The sequence below is a fragment of the Orbicella franksi genome, chromosome 12 (genome assembly GCF_964199315.1).
Source record: "Orbicella franksi chromosome 12, jaOrbFran1.1, whole genome shotgun sequence".
Lineage (NCBI taxonomy): Eukaryota > Metazoa > Cnidaria > Anthozoa > Scleractinia > Merulinidae > Orbicella > Orbicella franksi.
This window is the reverse complement of record NC_138156.1, coordinates 9472017-9499568: the sequence shown is the minus strand read 5'-3', so window position 1 is coordinate 9499568 and position 27552 is coordinate 9472017. Positions and strand designations below refer to the sequence as shown.

At 37.4% G+C, this 27552-nt stretch overlaps 3 protein-coding genes across 3 annotated transcripts in view; 1 reads left to right on the top strand and 2 right to left on the bottom strand.

Annotated features, from left to right (window-relative positions):
- Nucleotides 1-179: 179 nt before the first annotated feature.
- LOC145464148 (RPA-interacting protein A-like) lies at nt 180-10188 on the bottom strand. Its single transcript, XM_081447963.1, has 8 exons — nt 10036-10188; nt 5726-5902; nt 5259-5343; nt 3867-3981; nt 3086-3149; nt 2046-2107; nt 1586-1670; nt 180-364 (listed from the first exon to the last, which is right to left on the bottom strand). The coding sequence occupies exons 1-8, from the start codon at nt 10138-10140 to the stop codon at nt 335-337; spliced, it is 723 nt and encodes a 240-aa protein (XP_081304089.1). The 5' UTR covers nt 10141-10188; the 3' UTR covers nt 180-334.
- A 29-nt stretch (nt 10189-10217) lies between these two features.
- LOC145464118 (protein CASP-like) overlaps nt 10218-27552 on the top strand; it is a 36427-nt gene continuing 19092 nt past the window's right edge. The window contains exons 1-18 of the mRNA XM_081447930.1: nt 10218-10353; nt 10529-10639; nt 10963-11010; nt 13356-13434; nt 13744-13802; nt 13927-14005; nt 14331-14398; nt 14988-15120; nt 16164-16230; nt 20278-20326; nt 20668-20739; nt 20852-20881; nt 21588-21653; nt 23250-23324; nt 24407-24460; nt 25067-25119; nt 26473-26530; nt 27261-27309. Of these exons, the coding sequence (XP_081304056.1) occupies nt 10288-10353; nt 10529-10639; nt 10963-11010; nt 13356-13434; nt 13744-13802; nt 13927-14005; nt 14331-14398; nt 14988-15120; nt 16164-16230; nt 20278-20326; nt 20668-20739; nt 20852-20881; nt 21588-21653; nt 23250-23324; nt 24407-24460; nt 25067-25119; nt 26473-26530; nt 27261-27309 (1216 nt within the window). The 5' untranslated portion in view covers nt 10218-10287. The remainder of the gene's footprint in view (nt 10354-10528; nt 10640-10962; nt 11011-13355; nt 13435-13743; nt 13803-13926; nt 14006-14330; nt 14399-14987; nt 15121-16163; nt 16231-20277; nt 20327-20667; nt 20740-20851; nt 20882-21587; nt 21654-23249; nt 23325-24406; nt 24461-25066; nt 25120-26472; nt 26531-27260; nt 27310-27552) is intronic.
- LOC145463776 (uncharacterized) lies at nt 16655-18635 on the bottom strand. Its single transcript, XM_081447567.1, has one exon. The coding sequence runs from the start codon at nt 18530-18532 to the stop codon at nt 16670-16672; it is 1863 nt and encodes a 620-aa protein (XP_081303693.1). The 5' UTR covers nt 18533-18635; the 3' UTR covers nt 16655-16669.

Here is a 27552-nt window from a genome sequence, read left to right as displayed (position 1 = left end):
GGTGAGCAGTTTGCTGCCACTCTGAAGAAAACGGAAACGTAAGCAAAATTGTTGCTAGCGAACTGCTTTTTTCAAAACATTCTACAAAAGAATGCAGTTTGTCAATAATATTAGAAACCCGACCAACGTTTCGCCAATAGGGACCTCACGTTACTTTTAATACACTTGTAATTCACAAATGGTGGCAAGATATTACATAACTTTATTTACATCTATTAAACTGATAAAAATATCTAACAAATTCTGTACACAACTTATTAATAAATCTATGGCAAAACAAAACAGTTGTAATGTCCTTCGTGCCGCCAGGAGGTCTTTTCCTGAATTTCCTGCATCAAAGAATGATGTACATAAACTCGCACGCCTGGAATAAAAGCAAAACGGTAAAGTGAAAAACACTGCATTGCACCAGAGGAAAACATTCTACGACGGCAACGCCAAATAGAACGTTTCATAAACAGTGCATTCAGTTCTGCACGTGCGGTATCAGTTTCGGTACATTTCATTATTTCATAGCCGTACATTACAAACCGGGCTCAATTGAACTGACAGATGCACCGGTTTTGGGTAGTCATGAAGACAAGCTGGGGTAAAACCCGTTCAAACTACGCTGGAGAAATTTGAAAACGCAACAATCACCGGCAGCAATCACCAATCGTGGAAATCACCGAAAGCTTGAGTGCATCCTTGAGGGTTAGGGTCAATCACATGATTATCAAGACGTCACCATTTTCGAAAGGTTTCCGTACACATTAAAACGCATAGCCGGCCTTTTTCAAATTCCTCCGGATTGAGGAGCGTTTTCGAAAAGCTCTTTTTTCGTGACGCATTAGTGTGGACGGTAAGCCTAACTGTATAAATGAAGCGACGTTTTCAAATTTATCCGGCGTAGTGTGGAAGGGCCCTTGGTGTTCTTCTGTCTCGCGAGACATCAACGCCTAATTTAACGATAACTGCAGAAATTCTCGCGCGCTCATTGGCTAATTTTCATTGTCAATAAGCAGACTGACATATGAATTTATAATGTATGCGATGCGTCTGGCGTCAACGAGTGAGAGCGGACAGTTTGACAATTTGCTATCATAAAAAAATAAATTAGTCAGTTTTTCATGCATCTGTCCAGTTATTGACAATGAATTTCGTCATAACATTATCAAAGTACACTGTAGTCTGTGGATCCACCCGGCTATCACCTCGTACTTTGACAATGTAATGACGAAATTCATGATCAGTAACAGGACAGACGCATGAAAAACTGACGTCAATTTGCTTTCTGATGCGCTGGCGTATAAGCCTGCGAGAGCACTTATCATTTTCGCCAACACAAAAAAAATTAAAACTGGGTGCTCTTTTGAGCTCAGGATTTCACGTTATGTTCTGTTATTGCACTAAAACCTTGATGCACGCAACGGCAGCCTCCGAATGAACACCAAAAGAAAGCCAATATAATCACGAGAGCAGAATTCTAACAGAAAGAGAAATACACTAATGGCTTAGAAATTTCAGTTTAAAACAATTATTCTTTTTAGAACTGTTTCAAAGTATATAACTTCTCGTCTTTACAATAAAATTAAGATGGCGTTACCTTGCACAGTGAAACTAGATTGCTTTCTCCCAGCTCTTTGACAAAAGATACACAAAATTCCGGTTCAGACAAACACTGTCCTTCCCTGCCAAAAAAAAAACAGAAAAACAAATGAATACATAAAGAAACAGACAAAAACGATGAAAGAAAGATATCTCCATTTATAATGTAATTTCTCGGGTAAAACACAGGGCGCTTTCCAGTCGTCCAAAAATTCTGGTAGGCAAATTTCCTGGAAAGATTGCTGATCCGAAAATTGCTGAATTTTTGTAAGGCGAACCATTGAATTGAAAATTCTGGGAGGAAAATTAAATGGAACGGAAATTGCCCAAAAGAAATTCGCAGATTCTGGTAGATGCTGTTCTATTCGTCACTGGAAATATCCGGAAATTCAAACTAGCATTTTTCGTCAAATGCAAAGTGCCCATAATATTTCCTTCATCGTTATGTCTAGATTTACCTGTGGCTAGTTAGTGCTTCATCAATTTGGTTTCTGACATAAATCAGATTGACTGCGTCATACTGAAGGAAGAAGATAAAAGAAGGTCTTACTGCTAACAACTATTTATTTGGGTTTTGCAAAGGGCATAAAAGACCCCTCAAACCTACATAATCTTGCCCAGACCAAGATCAACTTCACGTACCACAGAATATTTTGGTATTGTAGAAGATTATGGCGCCATGCAATTAATGCGACTATCACTACCCCTCCAGAACAGAATGCCAATGCTCATCCATCTAAGGAAGCTGTTCATGCAGCATGCTTGTCAGGAAGTTGCAAAAATTTACAAGTATTCAGGGTCACTTCAAGAGTCAGAGGTAACATCAATGTCTCCTGCCAGGGTAAAATGTAAACTTATCGTCTTTGGAACAGACGCCTTATGCAAAAACCATGAAGCACTTCATTTTGTTTTGGGCAGCTTCATGCTTATCTGCTAAAGTTTGGCTATAAAAATATTCCCTCAATTGAGATAGAATATTATTTTAATACAGATCATACTGTATCAGTTCTTCATAACATGGCATTGGTATAAAAATGGGAAGTTTCGGTCTGTAATGGCACGGAGGATATTTTCACATCTGACCAATCCACAGCCACTTCCCATACGACCCTCATTGAAGTGGTTACGCCTTTATTTAACTATTAACTTGCATAACTGCTGGTTCTTCTCGTGACAACAGAACACAGACGGCAAAGAGAGAAAACCAAGCAGTTCTTTTGTCACTATGGTAAAATTATTGAGAAATTATTTAATAGTAGTAATTACCTAGTAACAATTAAATCATCAGTTTAATTGTTGCATAATTCTGAGTAGTTAATGTTGCCTAATGGAAGTTAATTTTATTCCTGGTATTACTAATTTACTTATTCTTTCATTTCTTGGCTAACAGATGGTTGGTTGTGTGTGTTGTGTGTGAGTTGTGTCAGTGTGTGTATTATTGTGGCCATCTGGGAGAAAAGAGAAAGTGAAACTACTAAATAAAATAATGTAATCTTACTTCAGTATCAATTCTCATTCCACAAGCACAGAAGATAACCTGCTTGTTCTGATGCAATGCATTTCTGTTCGAAGCAAAGAAGAAATCTGATCAATTTTTGCACAGACTAGAAATAAATCAATTTAGATAAGAAAATAGCCAAGTAACTATTTATTTAGCAAACTATTACTAGTATAAGCAAAATCGAAATCATGGTCACTGGACAAATGATCCATTTGACTATGATTTTTTTGGAATACTGCAGCAAGAGATTAACATTGACAGTATATACAAAGGGGGAACATTGTTGCAAAATAGATGATTTGTGGAAAATGAGTCTTGAGGTCTATAGGGCTAATCTGTGAGTCCAAAGAATTCCTACAGGGAGTCACTTTGACTCCAGTGTAGAGTCCAGAAATGTTCAGCAGAATTTTGTTTTCTGCCAGTCAAATTTTAAAAATAGTTGGATTACTAAGGAAACAACACAAATTTAAAGGTACTGATAGTCTTGTAACAACATTTCATTGTAAATGAAGTTTGTCTATAGCTGTTTGTTTACCATGTTTGGCACTGCTCATTGCTTCAGCCGCAACACTTGAATGTAAATCATTTGCAATCCCTGATTGAAATTCTTCCACAAAAAACATCCCCCAGTGACCCTACTTGTTACATGTACAAAAACAACATTTATTATGCTGCCCCTTTACACCATGAAAACTAGAGCTACCAAAGAGCCCACCTTACAACGAACCAACTCAAACTACTGAGAAACTCTACCATTAAGTGACAATTGACTTCACACCTCTTACAGACTGGGCACATAACAAATTCATCTGTTTTCAGACTTTCAATAGCTGCACACAAGGAGGCTTCTTCAAACATCAGATTTTCATTGTATCGAGCAAGAATCTTTCTCTCTGATCACAAAAGAAAATTACATACTTTTGAAGAGGCTACGACAAATGTACAAATTTACTAAACCAGCTATTTATATTTAATTTTCTCTAAACTTAGGCTTCTGGGGCTCGTTTCTCGAAGGTCCCAAAAAGTTTTCGCACCCGGAAAGCCATAGCAAAATCTCAAACCTTATGATTACATTAGCTGTTTTATTTGCATATGCTTAATATGACAAGAAGTTCCTTTCATACAAGAAGTTTCAGGCATATACACCTTTCTGTTTTAGATACAGATTAACTAAAAATGGCTTTGAAGACCCGAAAAGTTTCTGGGGCTTTCGAGAAACAGGCCCCAGGACATCTATCTGACTAAAGTTGTGTATTGAAAATATACCAGTCAACCCAAATGCTAGCCAGCAAACACAGACAGATTTCTGGCTCTTGGTCCTTAAAGTATTTTTTGGCCAGTGTGAAACAAAAGCCAGTAAACTGTCTGTGTTGCATGCTACACAACGCTTGGCATGCTGCATAATAAGTTGGTCAAGAATGATGTTAATGGCAAAATTAAACTTTTCTGGTCTGTCTTTGGCTATTTTTAGGTAGCCATTTGGCGACTAAGTGTTAAAAAGTAGTCACCAAAGGCAAATTTTTAGTCGCCAGATCATAAAATCAAATAGAAGGGACACAATCCATAGGCATACGTGACGTACTCAATGCTCAAGGGTTTGCTATTTATTATAGAGCGATTTCAAACAGGGGTAGCCATTTCAAAGCTTGAAAATGTTTGAAAAAGTTTCGAAGTTTGAAGATTTTTCAATGTGAGAGAATCGTTTACTTTAGTGTGCCTTACAATGATCAAACATGGCAATCCAGTTGGTGTTCAAAGAATCATAGGTTTGTTTTATAATAGCTATTCGAATCTCTCCTCCATAAGTAATGCCGTTTTCGTTCGAGGTTAAAAGTTTGACAAAAGAAAAGGTGAGTCGCCCACTGGCGACCAGTTCTTACTATCTGGTCGCCAACAATTGATTTTAGGTTGCATTGGTGACCAGTGAGTCACGATTTCGAGCCCTTATTCATTTTGTATTTGCTGTGAATGAGTCAAGATTTTTCGGATTTTGTGGTTGTCAGAGGTCATTTGCAATGTTTGCCATAAAAATCTTTCTTAAACTTTCTATTGAATCACATTCACGTTTATACAAATTATTCTAAACTCAAGATGAATGAGTAGTTGCCAAAAATTTCTTACAATATTAATTTTATCTATGAAGTACAAAACTATGTTATTCCATCCTGACCTTCTTCCATTAGTTCCTTTTGTATCTCATCCATTAGAGAAAGAACTTCATCAAGTGAGCTATCTCTAGAATCATCCAGTTCAAGCTAGAAGACACAGGGGACAAAACAAGCATGTTACTTTAACAAAAAAATACCTCGTATCATAAAATACATTATCAAAGAATGGTACATCTGAAGATGTGCCGGGATTTTCAGTGTTTATAAGGACTGGTTGCAGGCGGAAACTTGCAATACCCTCTACAATAAGTTACTTTAAGCCATTTAACGACCACCAGAAACACTGTGCAGCACATTGCAGGGACCACAGCTTGAATCTCCTAGCATTGCTCTCTGTCTACCAATCTCTTCTCACTAAACCAGTTTCTATCCTGCTCTATACAGGTACATGTACATGCCTGAACAGAAACTCTATATTCTCAGAGATGGCATGATGACTACCAAAATACTGTTGGATTATAATCCTTACCCCAGCAAATGGTGTGCAAGACTCTCTGGTTGGGCGCCATGGTGGAAGGTCCTTGTTCTCTTCACTTAGTCGTATCCACTCCTCGTTCATTACTTCCTTCACTAAGGAAGAGTCATCCATTTGCCTAAATCTATCTACAGATTTTTGTCTCCCAATTTTGAGTCTTTCCAAACACCTCTGCAACATGTAACAAAAATAAAAATAAAATAAAATATAAGGCAATCAAAAACACATAACCTTTAGCCATGAGATGGTATCTCAAATTCACACTCGAGGAAACTTTTTCTTTCATATCTGAAATTTTTGCCCTGAGAGAATATTAGAGTTTCATGGAAGAACTGCAAACTAAATCATTGCAAAACAGTCCCACCAGCTCCCCCCCCCCCCCCCACCCCCTCCCTCCTCCAACCTTCTGTCCATAGTGTAATAAGAAGGTCTGTACAGGTCTGCAAATGATCCAAGGACCGCAAATGATCCCGGACCGCAAATGATCCCCAAATTGAACCACAAATGATCCCGGACTGGAAAGGATTCCCATATTGGACCGCAAATGATCCCGATCAAAACACAAGGAATGGCATGGATTTATATCGGAAGAAGGTGAGAACATGTACAAAAATTATGAATTAAAAAACATGTTTTACCATTTTACAAAAAAAATATTTCACAGTTGCTGTTTTGTTCTTCAAAGGGTACAGATCGTTTTCACTGTCACGCAAAAAAAAAAAAAAAAAAATTGAAAACCAACCAATGGAAAAAGCTAAGAAATTGTGATGTATGCTATAGAGGATAACTAAATAAGCCACTGCTCCAAGTTTTAGGCCTGTGCGTTTCCCCAAACTTCAGATGATCATCGTAAATGTTTCCCAGAAATTTACAGAGCCCAGTAAGAAAACACCATGTTGGTGTACTTCCGTGGGACACCAATATGGCAGCCGAAATATAGTGTAAACATCTGGAACTTACTTTGGCTTTTTAGGCGACTGAATATCAGTACTAAACAAACAAGCATTTACATAAGCACTTTTCCTAATGCTCTAACTTCTAAAAAGGCTCAAAATCATGAGATAAGTATATATTTTTTCAACAAACTTGATCATAGCCTTGTGTCACCCAACCTCCATAACCCTGAAATTCAAAACGAAGCATGCTAATTGTAAACAGATATAAATATACCGTCTCTTATGCCTGATGATGATAAAAACGCATCACGTGAAGACAATCTATTGAATTAGAGGTCTTAGAAATACACATACTTGTAAACATTCTTGAAATCCCGGTGGCGATAGTATCAAACATCTATCAAACAGCTAATTGTCGAAACGAAGGGCAAGCCTTGGCCTTCCCTGGTTATGAAGCTGAACTTCATAACTATAGCTTGGAATTTTGGCTTTTTAGAATACTCAAGTAATCATTTCCAAGGAATTAAAGCCAAAATACGACCATGGAAAAATTTCGAAACAAATTTGTTCAAATTTCCAGTGTTATGCACTAGGTGTTTTACAGAGTGATGAAGCATTGCCGAGGTTTGTGGATCTACTCAGCTGACAGCATCTTCTGTAATAGTTGCTTCATGGTTAGATATTAGTTTAAAACTTTAGACCAGTAGCGTTAATGGCTGATAAAATGTGATTTATCTATAACACCGAAATATCAATGTTTAACAAAGGATATTTAGCGTATGTTGCACTGATCATAATTTTACTGAGAACTGCAAAGAAATGCAAGCCAAGTCGTGTTTTGACGATTGAGCGGTGATATTCATAACATCGTAGTTAGCAACAAAATTTAGTCGAAAGGATGAAAAAAAAGCAAGTTGTGAGCCATTATAATTATAAGATGGTTTTAGTAAAAACACTGGTATTCACGTACGCCAATTCCCTATCCACACCATCCCACCATCCATGCCATTCCTTATTTCTTAGTCTGGATCATTTGCGGTCCCTATCAAGGATCATTTGCGGTCCGGGATCATTTGCGGTCCAATTTGGGAATCATAATTTTGCGGTCCGAGATCATTTGCGGACCCGTACAGGTCTAAAACAGAGGCAAGGGGTCAGGGGTGACAGATGGGTGGTAAGGGGTGTTGCCATTACCATTATTAAGAGCTAACTGTAAGCAGGCTAACCTGAGATCTATACAGACCAACCAGAGTGCTATTCAGGCTCCCCCTATTTCTCATAAAAAAATGTCACCAGGAATTAAATTTTGTCCCACAGCATCTTTTGCCAGTGCCTCCCAGTTGAAGAAACAAAGTTTGCAAAGTTGTAGTAGTTCGTTCAAGTACGTACTTCCTAGTTCCTGTATTACATGCTGGGCATACAGCCTTGAATTTGATTAATTCATCGAAGATCGTGTTCAACTCCCTGAATGTTCAACTGCATATTGTCTAGCTCCACGAAATCATTGTGAAGAGAAGCGCGGAAAATTTATAACACGCAGAATTAACAAGTCGCTTTCCCACTTCAGTTTTGACACAGGCACAGTGTCGAATTTGAAAAGCCAGCGAGAGCATAATTTTTCATTTGGGTGAATGAAAAATAGTATCAATCGAGGGAAATCGTCTTCATTTGAAAGAAACACTATTTTAAGTCATCTTCCAGGAACTCTGAAAGTATTTTGATGACTTACTTATCCATTTCTTTTCAATAATATAATACTTTTCATTTCATTACTTGCATGTTATGCTGAAAACAGAGACTTACCTGGATTTTAGCATCAAAATTGCTGGCTTCGTTTTTGAGGTAGCAATATGCAGCTTCTTTTCACGTACAATTTCTACAGCTTTAATATATCGTTGTTGAGTTAAGTTTTGTACAGAGAAACTGGAAAATGCTCGCAGAAAATTGCTAAAATTTTAAGAAATAAACACAGCGTTTCCGTGCCCAATGTGGCTATTTTTAATCCTGGAAAGAAATTTGATCTGGGCAGATTTTGATCACGTGCTAGGCAACCACTTGTGAGCCGTGAGTGCGCGTCACGCAATCAACAAAACAACGCTATAAATTACAATTTTCGTCAAGTTTCATCTACTTCAACACTTGATTACCCTTGAGCCTAAAATTTACCTTTTCTTCTCAAAATTGTTATCAAAAATTTAGTCTGCGAACAGCTTGCCTGGGTCCTTGCCCGTGGGGCAAGTAAGGAGAGAAAGTTACTTGCCCGAAGGGAAAATCTACTTGTCCCGGACGACCGGATGGGGGTTTTTTCGAGCCCTGACATTCCCAAAAACACACGTGTGTTTGCAAAAATGTGATGCGAACGTCAGAGTTAAAGCAGTCAAAGTTGTCTTGCTAGTTTTGTTCTACAATGGAGCACTTTCCTTAGATTCCTTTAGATTTCAACTAGTCCATTACCCTCGTCGCTGGACAAAGGTAATTTGCAGCTCAATTTCGTTCTGTTTTTATTGTGCCTTTGTAAGATTTTCATGTATTTCGTCTAGACAAGCCAACGCGTGAACGGTTCGTTTTCTCATAGATTTCTTTGTCATGTATTACTTTCTAGTTTTACGCTTCTTTCTGTAACCTGCTGAGGATATTAAAAGGAAGTTGTAATTCTGCCAGCATTGAGATACTGAATTGCTTGGATCAAGGCTAAACTTCAGAATACCTGGCCACTAAATGTGTGTTTTCGAATGCTGCTACCACAGTCCCACAGTTGTGATAATTAACATAACAACTGTATATAAACAACCACGAATATACCTCCTTCTTTCGTCCACTGCGGGACCGCTGACCGCGGTAGCACTTCAGTTCAACACTTACTTCATTTCTTATTCATCGACTGCGGGACTGCAGACCGTGGTAGCACTTAAGTTCAACATTTAGTTCATTTGTTTTTCATCGGCTGCGGGACTGCAGACCACGGACCTCAGGAGCAGTAGATTTAAGGACGGCATGTGTGGCCGCATATTCTGAAGTTGCTCCTGGATCGAATTTGGACCTATTTGTCGTGCGAAAGGTCGCCGGTAACACTGCTAGTCATTCTCACTTTGATTCCTCCCGTTCGTGAGTTTCCCCTTGGCTCACAAAATGGCGATAAGCTTAAAAAGTACAGTCATTTTGCAGTAATCTACTTCGATCCACGTCATTTAAACGACTGCACAAAACAAAGACTAAAACACTAAACGCTACAATGAATATGGGAATAATCATCCTGCCTCCTGTAGTTTAGCAGTTTTAAGTCTGCAACGACAAATTTCCAGTAAGACTTATTCGCAAAGTATCATTGAGAGGTGACTGAAAACACGTGCATCCAAGGATTAATATAAAATACAGCATATAAACAAATTAATGTAACGGCAAAGTCACCTTTCTGTACTGTTCTTTCCAGGGCGGTGTGCTGCATTTGTACTGCGAACGGTGCCGAGAGATAGGATCTGGACTTTTGGGAAAACAGTCCGCCATGGCCGCCATATTTTCCTCTTCCCGCGAATGAAGAGGATAAATGCAAAACGCTTTCTAATTGGTCAGATTTCTAAACCAATGACAACTCTTTTTTTATTTGTGGGACGTTTTACACAGTGCGCATTGCGCATGACGCCGAGTTGGCGATAAACAAATATGGCGGCTTCGTCGTTCCAGTCTATGCGAAATTTTTGGAAAGAATTTTCCCTTCCAGAACTCCAGGTAAGATCACCCCAGAAGTAGAATATTTTATTTATTTTAGTCCTTCACGTGTGTTGTAAATGTTGACAAAACATTGTGTACCTTTATTTTAGTTTGTCATGGTTTGCATTTTACATTTGACTTGTGTGACGTTGTCCTTAAAGTATCGCTTCATGTATTTCTCCCTTGTCCTTAGAAATCATTAGACACGACCGCAGCAGAACTAGCAGATCGCCAAGATGAATCAGATACTTCAAGGAAGAAGCTTGTCGAACTTAGCCGTGATTTTAAAAAGAATACCCCAGAAGTAAGCTAATGAGAAACATTGAATGAGAAAACAACTTTTTTCACAAGTAACTGTCAACTTTATAATAATAGTTATGTTTATTTATTCAGTAATGCGAAATATTGACACTTATAGCACTTGAGATAGTGTGATACCTGTAAACAGGAAAAGTACAACTTGAAACGTCATTTCATTGGTCACCTACAACTACATGTAGGTATTGACACATGTCACACAATAAATTCTACTTCGCAAGGTACCTGTGATGGTGGAAATTTGTGTACCTAACTGAGCTGGGATTGAATTTGCTTAATTTTTGTTTGTTTCCTTTTTGTTCCTTGCAGGAAATCAGGAAAAAGATGGCACCTCTTTTAAAAAGTTTCCAAGCTGAGGTTATTATAATTGTTTGTAGCTTGATCATACTTGTAGCTGTTGTAAAATGACAAAATTCTTAAATCTGATTGGTTATTACATGGCCCAATGTGATCATTTATTGTGTTTTATTGGGCAGCTTACTCATCATGCCTGTGCTATTGGAAAGTTAATGCATCATGCCTGGTGTTATTGGACCATTTATGCCCAATGTCATTTGGCAGTTGTTCTTGAATGGGCTTCTTTTCTCTCGGATTTCAACACAATATAACTACTTAAATTACTCATTAGGCCCCAGTTGATTTGAGATAAAATTTGAGATTAAAAAACCAAGTTGTTCAAAGGGTGGATAACGCTATCCACCTGATAAGTAGTGGTGTAATGATCAGTGCTTTCAGTAAGATTTGAAGTAGGTGTCTCCCTTTTGTTAGCACCCACCAGAGCTGATAAAAGGGGCCAAAGACCCCTTGTCCTCTGGGGGGTATGTGGGCATACCCCCAGAAAATTTTTGAAATCGGGAAGCTCAGAAACATGATTTCCGGTGATTTGAGGCAAAATATTAACACCCAAGCATTCATTATTTTTATCAGAAAAATATATTTTATTGCATAGTTCTAGGCAGTCATGTATATTATACACTATTTTCAGTTGTGTATATACAACTGTCACACTGTGTGTTTGTCAGAAGACTCAAGAAATACTACATTAAAACCTTATGTGGTCGTGTTTATGTTCATGCAAAAGAACTAAGACGAACGAAAAGGAACGAACAAAAACAAACTGTTCAGAAAATTAGGTTACATACTGAATTCAAGACCTTTTAAAAACCAAAGTCATTCACAATACATATAAAGACTTGGCTTGATGTTAACTTCTTACACCATATTAAAGACTTGCCTGATTGCGTCCGTGAGCTTTTTGAAGTTGAACTAGAAGCAGGCAGAAACAACAGCATGGACTACTGCCGCTTCATTGTGGAACTGACGATGCATGGAAACGAGGCTTCTTAAAACTCAAGGTACATCATGTAATGTGTGCTGGAGTGTGACCTTTAGTGACGATGGTGTTTACGACAACGTTATGTTTGATACGCAAATGAAAAACGACTACTTGTGGCTTTTAAAGTGGTAAAATTACAGGGTAGTGTATAAATTAACTATTTGGTTGTTTTTTTTTCAACGTTTTTATTAACTTTCCAATAATAACTTACCATTTAAAAGGGTGAATTGCTAGTTCCTTTTTATTTGACTCCATAAGAACATTAATACAGGAATACAGCTGGCAATTCGCAAGAGAGTACCCGCCAGAGCTCCGGCAGGAGCCAGGTCGTACTGAAAGCACTGAACGATTAATCGAATTCTCGATTAATCATGATTATGACCATTCAGTTCGATTCCTGATTCTTTGATTCCACATTTCGATTTTGGTTTGACTTTTTGCATACCTTTTTCAGAGTGCCCTCAGTGAGTTATTATACTGTGAAATCAGAATCCAGAACTTGATTGACGAGTAAAGACATTTGCAGTACCTGCACCATTTTGTGTTGCGTGGTAAAAATGTTGCCCTTCTACCACCCCTTAAGAATTTCCAAATAAGGCAAACCATGTGCAACATGCTCATTGTATCCTAAAATTGAGGCTTTAGGGTTGTATGATGTTTACATTACATGTAGGTATCATGTTGTAAGAATTAAAAAAACATTAATATTTTGCATAATCGAATTGAAATGATCGAAATCAAAATGCAATAATCGAAATTGAATCGAATCGCAAGGAATATGAATCGTTACACCCCTACTGATAAGTCACTATCCAGTGGATACGTGTAGACACCTATCCACTGGATAGTGATTTATCCACCAGATAGCATTATCCACCCTTTGAACAACTTGGTGTTTTATCTCAAATTTTGCTACTGTTATGAATAATAATATTGAAGGAACTTTGCAAAGTCAATTCAGTTTGTAATAATACTTGTCTGATAAAACAAAGTAATTCTATGAACAGAGGCACATCTGTATAAATACCACCTTTTTGTAAGCAGTTGAAATATGCTTGTATTTTGACCCGATTATAAAATAAAAGTTATCCCTGCTCGTCAGGACTTTGTGAGTAAGAAATGCATTTTGTATGTATATGAACAATTTTATTCAAGGTGGGTTAATACTCACAGTAAGATAAGATCCTACAAGGCTTTTCACCAGCCTGTCTGAGACATGAAGCAAGTCATCAAGTGCTTCTAAAAGTATGTACATACATACAATGTACATGTATTGATTTCCTGTGAATGGCATAATTAAATGTAACAACTGAGCTGGGACTTTTTTTAAAAAAAAGAAAAATATTTACATAAATTTGTCTTGCAGATTGATGCTCTTTCAAAAAGAAGCAAGGCATCAGAAACCGCTTTTCTTTCAATTTATAAGAAACTTGTGGATGTTCCAGGTATGGTGTGAGTCTGGACATAGTGTTGTTTATAATAATCATAAATTATACTATTAGGTTGTATCAACTAAAAAAACATGATAATTCAAAAGGAATATTACGAAGTTGTTACTGGTAACAATGATTATTTGGGTCAACAGCATGCATCAACATTGGACAAATATAATACAGTTTTATAGTAAAGGGATTTTATATTGTTGATGTGTCTAGGTTGTTTGTTATTGATGATACCTTTACATTAACTTTGTATTTTTGATCACTATTTGTAAGACTTATCACATTGTCATTAGATCAATGCCTATGTTTCAGATCCATTACCAGTTCTTGAACAGGCTGTTGTTCAGCAGCAGAAAGTTTCCAAACTACAGGTGAAATTAATTTGAATTCCAGTGAAATTGATAAAACTGGTACAAAATGTGTAATAAAAATTATTTCTGTCTTCTTTTCTAATATGAGATATGGTATGTCTAACATCACCAGTTCTGATTGCAGGACTATGAAATTGAAAATAAGCAACTAAAAGAAACCTTAGAAGAATACAACACTGAATTTGCTGAGGTTAAAAATCAAGGTATAATTATAGTATGTTGGCTGTTAGTAATTTTATTGCAAATTCATTGTATACATATTTAACTGCCTGGATTAATGAACCCGTGGCTAGGGCTCCAGTGAACCGTACCTCCCTCCTTGATAATAATGTATATGTTCAGTGTTACCCAATGCAAGTTACTGTATTTTTTAATTCACCTAAGTTTAAGTATTGTCTTTCAACTCCATGTCAACATAACATGGTTCAAGCTCAAAGACAAGACAAAAAAGAATTATGTCATGTTGTAACATTTAGGAACCATTTATATTTTATGTTTTTGTCTGCTTTGAATTCCCCTTTATTACAGAGGTGACCATCAGTAGACTAAAAGAGAAACTGAGAGAGTATGAAGACAAGATGGAAGACAGAGTTCAGGTATTTTAATACAAACAAGTGGATATTACATTAAACATTTGCAAGCTAAAGGACCTCTCTCATACATGTAACAAACATGTGTATGTAGGGAACTACATATGAAGTTATGACAAAGGCAATCAGCAATCCAAAGGATGTCTGTCACACCTAATAAAAGAAGGATTCGTATTTTGTCTTTGAACTTCGTAATTGTTCAAATCTGTGCAGTATGCTGATCGGTAAACTTAGTCACCTGTAGCTCAAACTAAACAATTTATGTAATGCTAGCAATCAATTCCAAATGGAAATACAAAAAATTAGTCATTATGGTTAACATTCTTGAAAAAATCAGAAATTGTTCATTTCACATTGCTGTTTTGCAAAGGATGCTTAGAAAATGTAACAAGATTTATAAAGCTGTGCAAAGCAATTGTGCTGCTAATCAGTTGTTTTTTTGGTGTCATTCTCATTTCTGTTGCCATTATGGCTTGTTTAAGCTCCCTACCACATGCAGTACATTTGAACATCTCATTCATACATGTACATATGTAGCTCCAGGTTTTTTTTTTTTTGCAAAAACCAGTTGTAAGTTGTTAAATGTTTCACACAGGCAAGAGTGAAGGACAAGGAGAAAGACATGCAGAAGATGTTTTCTGACAAAGAGAGAACACTGCAGGAAACTCAGGTTTCTGTTGCTAAAAAGCTTGGTGAAGCAGAGCACAAAGCTGCAACCCTTCAAGCTGGTATGTACTAGGTCATCAAGGGTGAAACCCCAATGTTCCTACTGAGCTCTCTCCTTGAATCAAACTTGCTTACTTCAAAGTCTCTAAGCTGGCAAGTGCATTTTACAAAGTCATGAACCTTTGACTAGGTGATGATGAAAGACGAACTCCACAACTTGCCCAGACACCAAAACTGAACAAAAAGGAAAGAGAGAGACACTGAAACCCTTGTTTGAAATTCTGATTTCTTTTGAGAACTAAACAATTTTAGAGTCTGAGACAGAATTATGAGACTTCATGAGTCATTATGCAAAGGATTCTGAGATTTTGAGATCACATCTGTTCAAAAGTTTCTGAAACCAACAATATTCTAGGTACTGTGTCGTGAACCCTCTTACTTCTCCTAGAAGTGGCATTAGTCCATTAGTTGCCAGTTACTTTAAGTGCATTATTTTGTCACATACATGTAACCCTAACAGTTGATAAATACCAGATGCTGGTACACATATGTACACCTGGTTAGAGAGGGAGTCAGGCACTGTGAGAGGAAATTGTCTTCCTAAGAAACACAATACATCAGCTCTAAACGCAGGGTCTAAACCAGGAACAGTTGATCCCACACTAACCACCTAATCACCAGACAAATCAATTCTCAAGTCGACTGTGCCTCTTTCTTACCTCACCTCGTCCCCTCTCTTTGTGCTCTGTTGAATAACGCAATAAAGGGTCACTCGGCCAGTTGTTGCGAAAATTAAAGTTAGACTGTCCTCTCTGTTCTCATCTCTGTGGGGAGTTGCATGTGCAGGTTTTATTTGAATTGATATCAAAGTCATTTTCGTAATGATAATGAAAAGTTTCCCCTCAGGACTCTTTTGAAACAAAGGCAAAAGTTGCCTCAGAAATGGCCGTGGCTATTGTTTGGCTAACTTATAGGCAGACAAATTATGTGCGCGAAGAGCTACATGACTGTAGCCCATGTATTACATGTATGCACCGCCAGTCTTTTGCCCACATGTCTAGTCTACAATGATAGCTAATGATTTTTTATTTTGTTCTTTTATTAGCCCTGGATAGTGCACAGTCAGATCTATTTGATGTGAAGGCCAAGTTTGATGAAGTTACAGCTGCAAGGTGTGTACTGTAATTACTGCCTAGACATATTAGACAGATTAGACATATAGACATAGACATACTAAGACACACATGTACTTTATTTTACTTCGTCACACACTTACATTGTAACTATAAGCAGAGTCTACAGGATGCAGCAGGTTGTTTACAGGTGTGCCAAGAAAAACAAAATAAGAAATCAATGTAAAACTATAAGATTAAATTTGGAAATACAGTTAACAATAAAGATTAGCAAAAAAACTGAGCAACGATGTTTCGGTGTCATCCTGGCACCATTTTCAAGTTAAAAAATATTTGTGCGAAAAGTAAACTAATTTATACCAATGGTAGAGGTGCGAAATTGAATAAATTAAATTAAGATTAAGATAGCTGTTCAATGTTCATGTTCATTCCAATGAGGTGTCAAACACTGGTAATGAGTTCAGTGTCTGTTCAAAGCCTAAACAAATACTTTTACGCGAATGGAGTCTGACTGTGTGTTAAGGCTCGGTTTCTTCTTGCGAATCCACAACATTTCGTGGATCAAGCAATCGAACTTTCCCTGACATTTCTTTAGGATCTTAAAGTTGTTAGTCAGGTCACCAACTGTATCAACTCGGTGTTCATTTTGAAGGTGTTTTCCGATGGCGGTAAATCGGTGTTCCTCAATGCGCTTGTAAAGATGACGGCTAGTGTAACCAACGTATTCTGCATCACACAGATCACATATATAGTTATAAACAACGCACTGTTGATTGATCAAAGGTGGTTTTGGCTCTTGTACTTTGAGATCATCGCCAATTTTACAGCTTCTGAACACCGGCTGTAGTTTGTGATCAAGTTTATTACTCAAGTCCGAGAGATGTTTCTTTACTATGTCCGCTGATTTCTGGTCTTTAAAAGGTAGGACAATGCGGTAGATATTCTCTGTTGGAGGCGTTGATCTTGTGTCTGGTGACATCACTGAATTAACGAAACGGGTGATGGTGGAGTTCACAAGAGAATCTGAGTACTTGAGGTTAGAAAAGATCAGTTTAAGGCGTTCGCATTCTGTTGAGAATAGTTCCCATGTTGAGGACAAGCGGTAAGCACGGTTTAACATGGTTTTAACTAAAGATCTTTTATAGCGGTTGTCGACATGACTTTGGTGGTGTAAGAGGAGACCAGTGTTTGTGGGTTTACGGTAAACACTTGTTACCAGCTTGCAGCCCTTCTTGCATATTTCAATGCCGACAAATGGTAGCTTACCGTTAGATGCAATCTCCATGGTGAAGGATATGGATGGATGACAGTTGTTCAAAGTCTTCAGAAAGGCTTCTGCGGTTGGTATGTCTTTCATTGTGGCTAGTGTATCATCCACGTAGCGTCTGTAGAAGTCTGGCAACTTGTTCTCGTTTTGTAGCTTTTCCTCGATAGAACAAAGAAAAGTATTGGCCATTAGGGGACCCAAGGGAGAGCCCATCGCTACTCCATCAATTTGTTGGTAGAGTTGACCGTTAAATTGAAATAGCTGGTCCTTTGTTGCTACTGACAACAGTTCAATTAGATCAGCTTTGCTGATGTTTAGATGGTGTGTTTTGTTGAACCAGTTGTCAACAAAAGCTCTATCAGCAAGGATCTCGATGGTTTCTTGTAGTGGGACGTTCGTAAATAGCGAAGAGACATCATAAGATACTAGGATGTCAGATTCGTTGAGGCTCAGATTGTGAATCTCATCAGCGAAGGAAAATGTGTCAGATATTGTGTAGTTGTTAATCGACAGGAGCTTCAGTTTATCGTCGAGCCATCTCGCGAGGGCGAAGTTGTAAGTACTTGTGGCGGATAGAATGGGCCTCATCGCCAGTTTTTCTTTATGAGTCTTTGGCAGACCATAAAGATGGGCGAGTCGTGATCCTTTCGGGCAAACTGAGTCGGCAATCTGTTTTGGGAGAATTTTGCGCACGACAGATTCAAGGTGTTTCTCTTTCTGCAGTAAAGGGTGGTAGTTTTTGAGCGGTCGTCCACGCGTCTTGGGTCTCTCCGAACTTACGGCGGTAAATTTAGCTGTATCGTTGATGGAAGATTCACTCAAAAGGCGAACATATTCTGCCTTATCCATAACAACTACTCCTGTACCTTTATCTGGTTTCGTGATTACGATGTCATCTCTTCGTTTTAGTTGCTCAATAGCTCTTTGTAGCGCTTTCGGTGGTTTGGGGGCTTTGCACTCGATGTAGTTAAGCGCAATCGATCGAAGGGTCGCCACAGCTAATTCCTTCTTATCATCGGATAATGAAGGCTCCAGTTGCCAGAAGGCTTTCTCGAAGCTAGCTTGAATGTCCATTGAAGAGATGCGTTGCGGCAAGGAAAACTTCAAACCTCGACACAGAACAAGCTTCTGGAAGAATGAAAGCTTGTAGGAGGAAATGTTCTGGATATGTTTATCCACATCGTGATCTTTGTTTAGCAGCTTCATGATTTTGTTGATATGACCGCTCATCATTTTCTCATAGTGCTTTTTGCGGAGGTTAACCATCGTTCTCAGGATGCACATGTATTGGAGCGATGAACAATTCCGGCGTATTTCAACGTAGATTCCGTTAAGTTCCTTCTTCAGTGTCGCATTTTGCTTTACTTTTGCCCTTAGTTCTTCTGCGATGACATTAGTTGAAAATTGCTCGGAAGCCTTTGACCATTTCATATGCTTTGTTTGATCAACTTTGGCGAAGGTAGGAGTTAGTTCGAAATTCTGGCAGAGCTGAAGAAACTTGATGGCTCCATCGCATTGGATTTGTTTCTTGCTGCAGTCTTCAAGTCGCCTGAAGTACTGCAGCTGGTTTTCGCGTTGTAAAATTCTTATAAGATTAAATTTGGAAATACAGTTAACAATAAAGATTAGCGAAAAAACTGAGCAACGATGTTTCGGTGTCATCCTGGCACCATTTTCAAGTTAAAAAATATTTGTGCGAAAAGTAAACTAATTTATACCAATGGTAGAGGTGCGAAATTGAATAAATTAAATTAAGATTAAGATAGCTGTTCAATGTTCATGTTCATTCCAATGAGGTGTCAAACACTGGTAATGAGTTCAGTGTCTGTTCAAAGCCTAAACAAATACTTTTGCGTGAATGGAGTCTGACTGTGTGTTAAGGCTCGGTTTCTTCTTGCGAATCCACAACATTTCGTGGATCAAGTAATCGAACTTTCCCTGACATTTCTTTAGGATCTTAAAGTTGTTAGTCAGGTCACCAACTGTATCAACTCGGTGTTCATTTTGAAGGTGTTTTCCGATGGCGGTAAATCAGTGTTCCTCAATGCGCTTGTAAAGATGATGGCTAGTGTAACCGACGTATTCTGCATCACACAGATCACATATATAGTTATAAACAACGCACTGTTGATTGATCAAAGGTGGTTTTGGCTCTTGTACTTTGAGATCATCGCCAATTTTACGGCTTCTGAACACCGGCTTCTGTGTGATGCAGAATACGTCGGTTACACTAGCCGTCATCTTTACAAGCGCATTGAGGAACACCGATTTACCGCCATTGGAAAACACCTTCAAAATGAACACCGAGTTGATACAGTTGGTGACCTGACTAACAACTTTAAGATCCTAAAGAAATGTCAGGGAAAGTTCGATTACTTGATCCACGAAATGTTGTGGATTCGCAAGAAGAAACCGAGCCTTAACACACAGTCAGACTCCATTCACGCAAAAGTATTTGTTTAGGCTTTGAACAGACACTGAACTCATTACCAGTGTTTGACACCTCATTGGAATGAACATGAACATTGAACAGCTATCTTAATCTTAATTTAATTTATTCAATTTCGCACCTCTACCATTGGTATAAATTAGTTTACTTTTCGCACAAATATTTTTTAATTTGAAAATGGTGCCAGGATGACACCAAAACGTCGTTGCTCAGTTTTTTCACTAATCTTTAATGTAAAACTAACTAACTAAAGTATTAAACTTTACTAACTAACTAAACTACAGCAGATCCTTTACAATAATGTTTTAGTTTCCATGTGGTTGTGTTTTACTGATTAAGTTCAGTTCTCTCCTCTGTTTACAACTTGAAGGTCTTCAGAAATTGAAATACTGGAAGCCGATGTAGAGAGAGCAAATCAGGTAAACATTATTGACAATAATTAATTTACATGTAGTGCAACAAAACTCTTACACAGCCTATTGTCAGTGATTACGTTTGGTTGGCAACTTGAAAGTATGCCTCATACCTCTTTTTCTTTCGTCCTACCTGTACCTCTTTTCTTCTCACGTTTTTGTGGCCTTCAGAGAAACAGTCACTGTTAATGATAGTTAATTTTATTGTGTGACTGTGGTCTACTTCACACATGGACAGCTGCTTGAATAAGCATGATTTGCTTGATGTGTTTGTATCTCACATTGTGGAAAAGGAAATAAAATATGCCTGAAAAAAATTCTCTAGTATCTTTGTTTTTTTCCTACAGAGAGCACTGAGTGCTGAAAGACAAGTTGAATCTCTGCGGGAAGAGCTTGTTGCTGCACAAAGTGCATTACAGGTTTGTTCAACTTCTGCGTGTCTTTTAAATGGACTTCAGCTAACTTTCAACTCTCTGTCAGAATCACTTGCTTATGAATTATTTGTATCTTTGTGTTATGATTTTATTTCAGAATGCAAGTGACTCAGGAAGGCCAAGCATGGTAAGATTACAACAAATGTTGATATGTTTGGCAGTGTAGTCATAACTATTAGTCTATAGTAAACTTTATATTTTCACCATGCTGTCTTGTTTTAGTATCTTAAGTGTCAAACAAGCTGCTTGTTTGTGATCATAGCACTCACTTTCACTCACGTCCCCTTGTTCCTCTGGGTGCATAAGGACATGACAAGAGACTGCCATGGCTGCCTGTCTTTTGTTTTCTTCCTTACCTCTCCCCAGCTGACTCCACACTCCTGTCGTTTCTACTCTCCATTATCAGTATTTCTTGGTGGAGTCCAGTGCATGGTGACAGATTAGATGTGATCACAGCATGTTCAAATAATTGTCAGTGACATTGAAAAGGAAGTTGAGAAAAAGATGAAAGGCACAATTACACAGTTCATGAAGTTGATACTGTTTCAAATAAAAATGATGTGTGTGAACTTATTGCAAGTTGTTATCAAAAGACAGAAATAGAAGAAATAAATTATTTTTGCATGTGGAAATCATAGTGCCCATACTAAGTTGATGCATTCTTAAATTTTTATTCATGTTTGTGGTGCTACAAATTAAAGAATATCAGCTTGTATACAGGTGGAAAGTTTTGGTATGTTATACTCATTTTAGAATGAATGAATGAATGAGTGTACAGAATTGTACACTGTATTTTGAATGAGCCTTCTTATTTTCTCTTGTAAATGATGTAGACTGAAGCAATTGATGCAATCTCACGTTCAAGCTTGGAACATGAGTTGGCAGCCAAAGAAAGACAGGTTAGTTTAATTGCATGTGTTATTATCGAAAACGAAATTAAAATAATTTGTTAATCCTCTTATCTGAAGGCAATGTATGTATTTCAAAGAAAGCCAAAGGGAAATTAGGGCTTGTCAACAGGATTTCAACTCAGGACTGTTGCTACAGTGTGTATGAAGCTCAGTGTTCTCAGGTGAAGTGTAATCTGTAACACTTGTGAAGAATGTCGCATCTAAATAATATTAATGTCATTGTTCCTAGCAAAAGTAAGTTAACCGTGGTGACTTGCAATTGAACCAGAGCTATTACTCAAATACAAACAACTTGTGGTGGCGTTAATGGGGGAACACTGCCTTGCGTTTGGTTAGCCCATGCGACTTCCGGCGATAGCGTGACAAAACAACCTCACTTATCTCCCCAGCACTACAAGCTGAATGACAGACAGCACATGCTGGATCAGACAAGAGTATCGGTTAGCAAGCGATGTTCAAAGGCGATGAAAAAACAACAAGCTTGGGGGAAGTCGCTGCGCAGACTTAACCGCACCACACAGGAGTGACCCTTTGTTTATTATGCAGGAATACATGACCAACCTCGTCTCCAAAGGGAGGGAGGGAGGGAAAATTAAACAATAGATTTACAATAAGTAATAGCTATGTTGCTTAGACGAACTCAGAATGGACTCTGAACAGTTTTCCGAGCTTTTATATGGAGATGTTCGTCTGCTTGTAAGCCAGTAGAAAAGGCTGTACTACCAAACAGCTTACTCTAACACGTGTAACATCTTAAACATGAATAGTGCTTTAATGCTTTGCACCAATGCTATGGTACGTTATAATGTTCAGAAGATAACAAAGCTACAATGTTTTAGGTTCAGCTACAATAAGGCTTACAGTTTGTTAACCTTTGGAATATAACTGCTTAATAGCTCTATAGAAAGTGATGCCGCCATGAACAGCTCATTCAGAATGTACGTCACGCTCCATTAACTATATTTTACTGGCGTGACTGTAAAATCTCATTTAAATGACGATATTTAGAGAGGAAGTCATATCAGCCTTCATGTAGCTGGTTTTCATGTACTATGTATGTAGGTCCTCTATCCAGGTCAAAATGCCTGCACATACAATACAGTGCTGTAACACAACGTAAAGAGAGCATTTTAGCCACGTGCAATGCCATGACTGATAAAAAATATACATAATTGAAAAAACCCTGAAATCTGCTCAGGGAGAAGAACAGTACTGAATTCAGTTTATACATCATGTAAGATAATTTAGGATCTTCACCTGACTTGCCCTTTCTACGTCAGCTTCCAGTATTCCAAGGGTAGAGTACATTACATTAGGCCATCTTCACTCCTGATGGGGAGCATAGGGCATCAACCATGGACCTCCACCTGACTCTATTTTTGGCAGTTCTCTTTGCCTCTATCCAAGAGATATTCTTCTTGGCAAGCTCATCTTGCACACTTTGCCTCCAGGATTGCTTTGGGCGGCCTCTTCTTCTGAACCCCTGAGGGTTCCACTCAAGGGCGGAACAGAGGGTACTGAGTGTAAAATGTCAATATTTTTCATCAAAAATTGAATTTATTTTCTGATAATTATTCCTAACAGATATCTCAGCTAGTAAGTGATGTGCAGCATTTACAAGTGACACAGAGCAGATTGAAAGAATCAGGAGCAAATGAGGTAACAAATGAATTCAAAATTTTTCTAACTCTTCAGCTGTATCTCTATACTGTGCGTTTAAGGTGCCCAACAGTCCAATTTTGCATAGTGCTGTTTTGACATGTGCTACATGTACAGTCTTGATTTCATCATGCTATATCACAAATTTGTCTTCAGTTGCTCTCACAGCACTGTATATAGTAACTTTTACCATTCATGTCAACCAAGGAAATTTAGATTTGGCAAACAGTCTTCATTAATTTTGCATCTGTTGTGTAAGGGTAAAATGCAATGAGAAGTCCAAGTTTTGAATCTCATAGATTTTTTCCCCTTAATTCCTCCTGTAAGATTTTTTTGAACTGAGCAAGGACAGATTGTGTTTTCCCATAAAACATCCATACCCCTCCCACAGAGGGTTTTTTAGTTTGAAGCCCCCACCCCTTGGGAAATTCTGGGTTAGCAATTCATACTTTACTTTAAGAATTTTGCCTTTTGAAACCCCTCTGACTCTCCCCGGTGGAATTCCCATCAACCTTTCTCGGGGTGGACCATACGGATATTTTATGGAACTGCACATTCTAGGTAGATTTCACAGGGTTCCTACCGGTCATGGAAAACCTGGAAAGTCATAGAATTTATTACAATTTTCAATTAGCAGGTCTGGAAAGTCATGGAATTTAAGTGCGAGTCATGGAAAGTGATGAAAAAGCATTATGCTTTAGAACTGAGAAAAAAAAGGCAAAAAGACAAAAAAAAATTAAAAACAAAAAACAATAGATGAGTCTGAAACAGGCTTTAATTACAGTACAAATAGACACAAGCAGGCATTTTATCCATTATAATGCTGGAAAATATGTTAAATGAGTGATTGTTTTGATACTACCGTGAGAATAGCAACTTAACTTTCAGAAAAGTCATGGAAAAGGTCATGGAAAGTCATGGAATCTTGAAAGATTAAAAGAGAGTATGAACTCCGTTTCAGTGCAGTATTTCACTGGGTGGTGTTATTGTTTGTTATTGAAAACATTGTACATTGTACACACCAGTAAATTATGTTGTATTTCTCACTTTCGTCTTTTCACCAATTTTTTACTTTGTTACAGATTGGCAGATTAGAAGATCAACTTGCTAGCAAAACCACAGCACTTCAGCAGTTGGTAATGTCTGCCAAATCTATATTCCCATAATAGCTATTTGAAAAAATAGAATTCAAAATGGCCGCCATATCGCCAAAAAGGTCCATAATATTTAGAACTGTCAACAGCCACAGGTGTACAAAATACTGTACAATAAACCATACAATATACAAGTTGGTAAATGTATTGTGAACTGTCATTATTGTTATCTTGCAAAATTTGTGACTCTGAAAATCATAGATTCTTGTGCAGCAATGCTGCACATATTAAGTAATAAATAACATACCAATAGGGGAAATTTTTACAGGGTGCAGATTATACTCGAAAATCTACATGTATTTAAACTGAATGAACTCCTTGCATTAACTAAAAAATAGTTAATAGAAGGTACATGTACCTGCGCACATTAATGTTATTTATATGTATATGTACTTATAATGTTCACAGTTGTTGCTATGCTGTTACATGTACACTAATTGTGTAGTTTAGTTAAGCTAAGTGAAGTAGAGGAATATGTCATTCTTGACAAGGAGTTTTCAAAATGGAAACCTTTATCATGGACGTAGCGCTTTTGAGTTGAATATTGTTTGTTTAATTTCTATTTTCTTTTGCTTACTTCTAAACCAGGAGGCAAAGCTTGATACACAGAGTAACTATGAAGAAATCAAAAGAGAGCTGAGGTAAAAAAACAAAACAAAACATGATTTGGAGTCAGCAAATTAGATCCTTTGCATAAATGGCGGATATTTGAATAACAATACTTATACATCCTAAGCCTCACATTATTGTGACAAATCCTTTGTTTGGAAACATCAGTATGAGGCTAAGGATGTACATGTACAAAGCCTTAAGTACTCTAAGTTATTCAAATTTAGAAGATGGGGACAGATGGGGACATTAGGGACCAAGAAGAAGATGGGGACATTGGACCACTCTAAATTTTGCTACAGATATGTGTAACTCCTTAGCGACATTAATTTTAAGAGTGTCCGCTCCAAAGCCAAACTTTAATTTGTAGTTTAATGTAGTGAGCATAATGCAAAGTTTTTTTTTTAATATTGTCTCCTTTTGTTGTTATCTATTAATACTTTTTATATTTTTAGTTCTGTATAGTTATATATTAGTTTTTTAAAATCCAGCTCATTTTTCCTAGACTTGCTTTTGTTTAATACTAATAGAGGACCATTCTGTAAACCACTTTGTGACGTAGGCCTCCTTATCAAAGATTATTTATTTATTATGATAATTTATGATAAGGGTCTATGGATTGGAAAACAACAAGAATAAAATAAATAACATTAATTATACGTTTGCTTTGTGTTTAAAGATGTGTTTTTGCTCTTTCCTCCATCCAAAAAATATTAAAAATAAATCCAGATGTAGTTAAGGTCATTCCACTGAAATAGAACCTGCACTGAGATTTTTGTGAAACTTTGCCTATTGACTGTTTATATTATAGGAACTTAAATTTTGAAATAAAAATGAGGGGTCCCCATGTTCGTTTAGGAGCAACAGCACCTTGTTTATACCCATAAAAATCCTTATAATAGCACAATGATTGTAGTCACGATTGCTTACTAAATTCACGTTTCCAACGATTGCTTTTTGTTCTACACTGAGAATTGGTCCATATTTATTTTACACAGAGAAATTTATTACTCAATTCAAAACAACAGAAAAAAATGATAGGTCACCATACTCGTTTGCGAGAAAATGACGATTTACTTCTATGGCGAGGTCCAGCTGTAAAGAAAAAGCCGCCATTTTTTTAATGCGCGCGCGCTAATCACAAGTGAAATTATGCGCAGTAGGGATGCGCAACGCAATACTGGGGAATAACCTTAATACAGAAGAAGGTTGAGTTTAGAAAGAGAAGACGGGTTATCTTGTTCAGTTGTCTCCGTTGTTATCAATAAAATAATGTTTTGTCCTCCAGTTAGATTTATAAGTTTACTAGTTGCTTACCATTGTATATTTTTGCTTCTGTTAAATTGAGGCGCTAGTACATGTATGTTTATGTGGTTGTTTTTCAGCATTTTAAAGTCAATAGAATTCTCAACAAGCGAGGAAAGCGGAGATGGAGAAAAAATGGTGCGTTTTGATTTTTGTCAGTTTTTAATATGTTTTAATTTCAGAGTTGTTATATCGTAATAAGGAAAATGAAATAAATATATTGTCAATCAATGATAATAGTCACTTCACATCAGCATTGACTAAATATTATAATTAGATTATGAGCTCGATATTTCTGTGCGGTGTTAGTTGATGAGGCTGGAGGTAGAAATTGAGAGCGAATAATCTAATTGATTTACTAGTCAGAGTTCTTTGTAACTCTCCGCCAGATAATGAAGCATTTTCAGTAACTATCACGCTTTAGTGAAATCGCAAGCGGAATGAATTGGCATTTGAAACCTGCAGCTGGGTACGCGCGCTGATGCCAATTTAGTCAACAACTTTGAGGTTTAAAGTCACTTGACAGTGCTTTTCTCTAATTACAATCTTCTCCTAAATTCAATTGTATAGTACTGTTTCTAAATCGTCCTCCTAAACTTCGGTAAGCAAGAAAAACGTTGCCATTGTGTAAGCGACCTGAAGCCACTGCTCACTTGCACTCTATAAATGGCTGACAGTGTATGATAGCTCAGCCGAACAGATTGCAGCATTTGCATAAATAGAGTTCCACTTAAAGTAGTTTTTAGCTACCTTTTATTACTATTACTATTCTTATTGTTGTTGTTGTTGTTATTATTATTATTTTCAATGGAAAATGGATAGGGGCAGAAATATTTCTGTACAATAATTGTCAATTTGTTTGTTGTAGGCGTCAACACCCAAATCTCTTGAGATGCTTCTCCTTGACAAGAACAAAAGTACGTCCATCAGTAACTGTAAAATTTCCCATTAATACAGTGGTTTTCACTTGAGTGTTGAAAAATAACTGGGTTTGCTTTGCAACGCAACATGATTGGCTTAAAAGAACTCATGCAACACTTTTATCCAATCAGAAGTGAAACCAAAACCAATAGTGACTCGTTCCCAGACGTTTTCCCGCGGTTTGCGTCAGCTACATGTGCACGTATAATTAGTTCAAGTTTTGATTGGTGCGTTGCAGG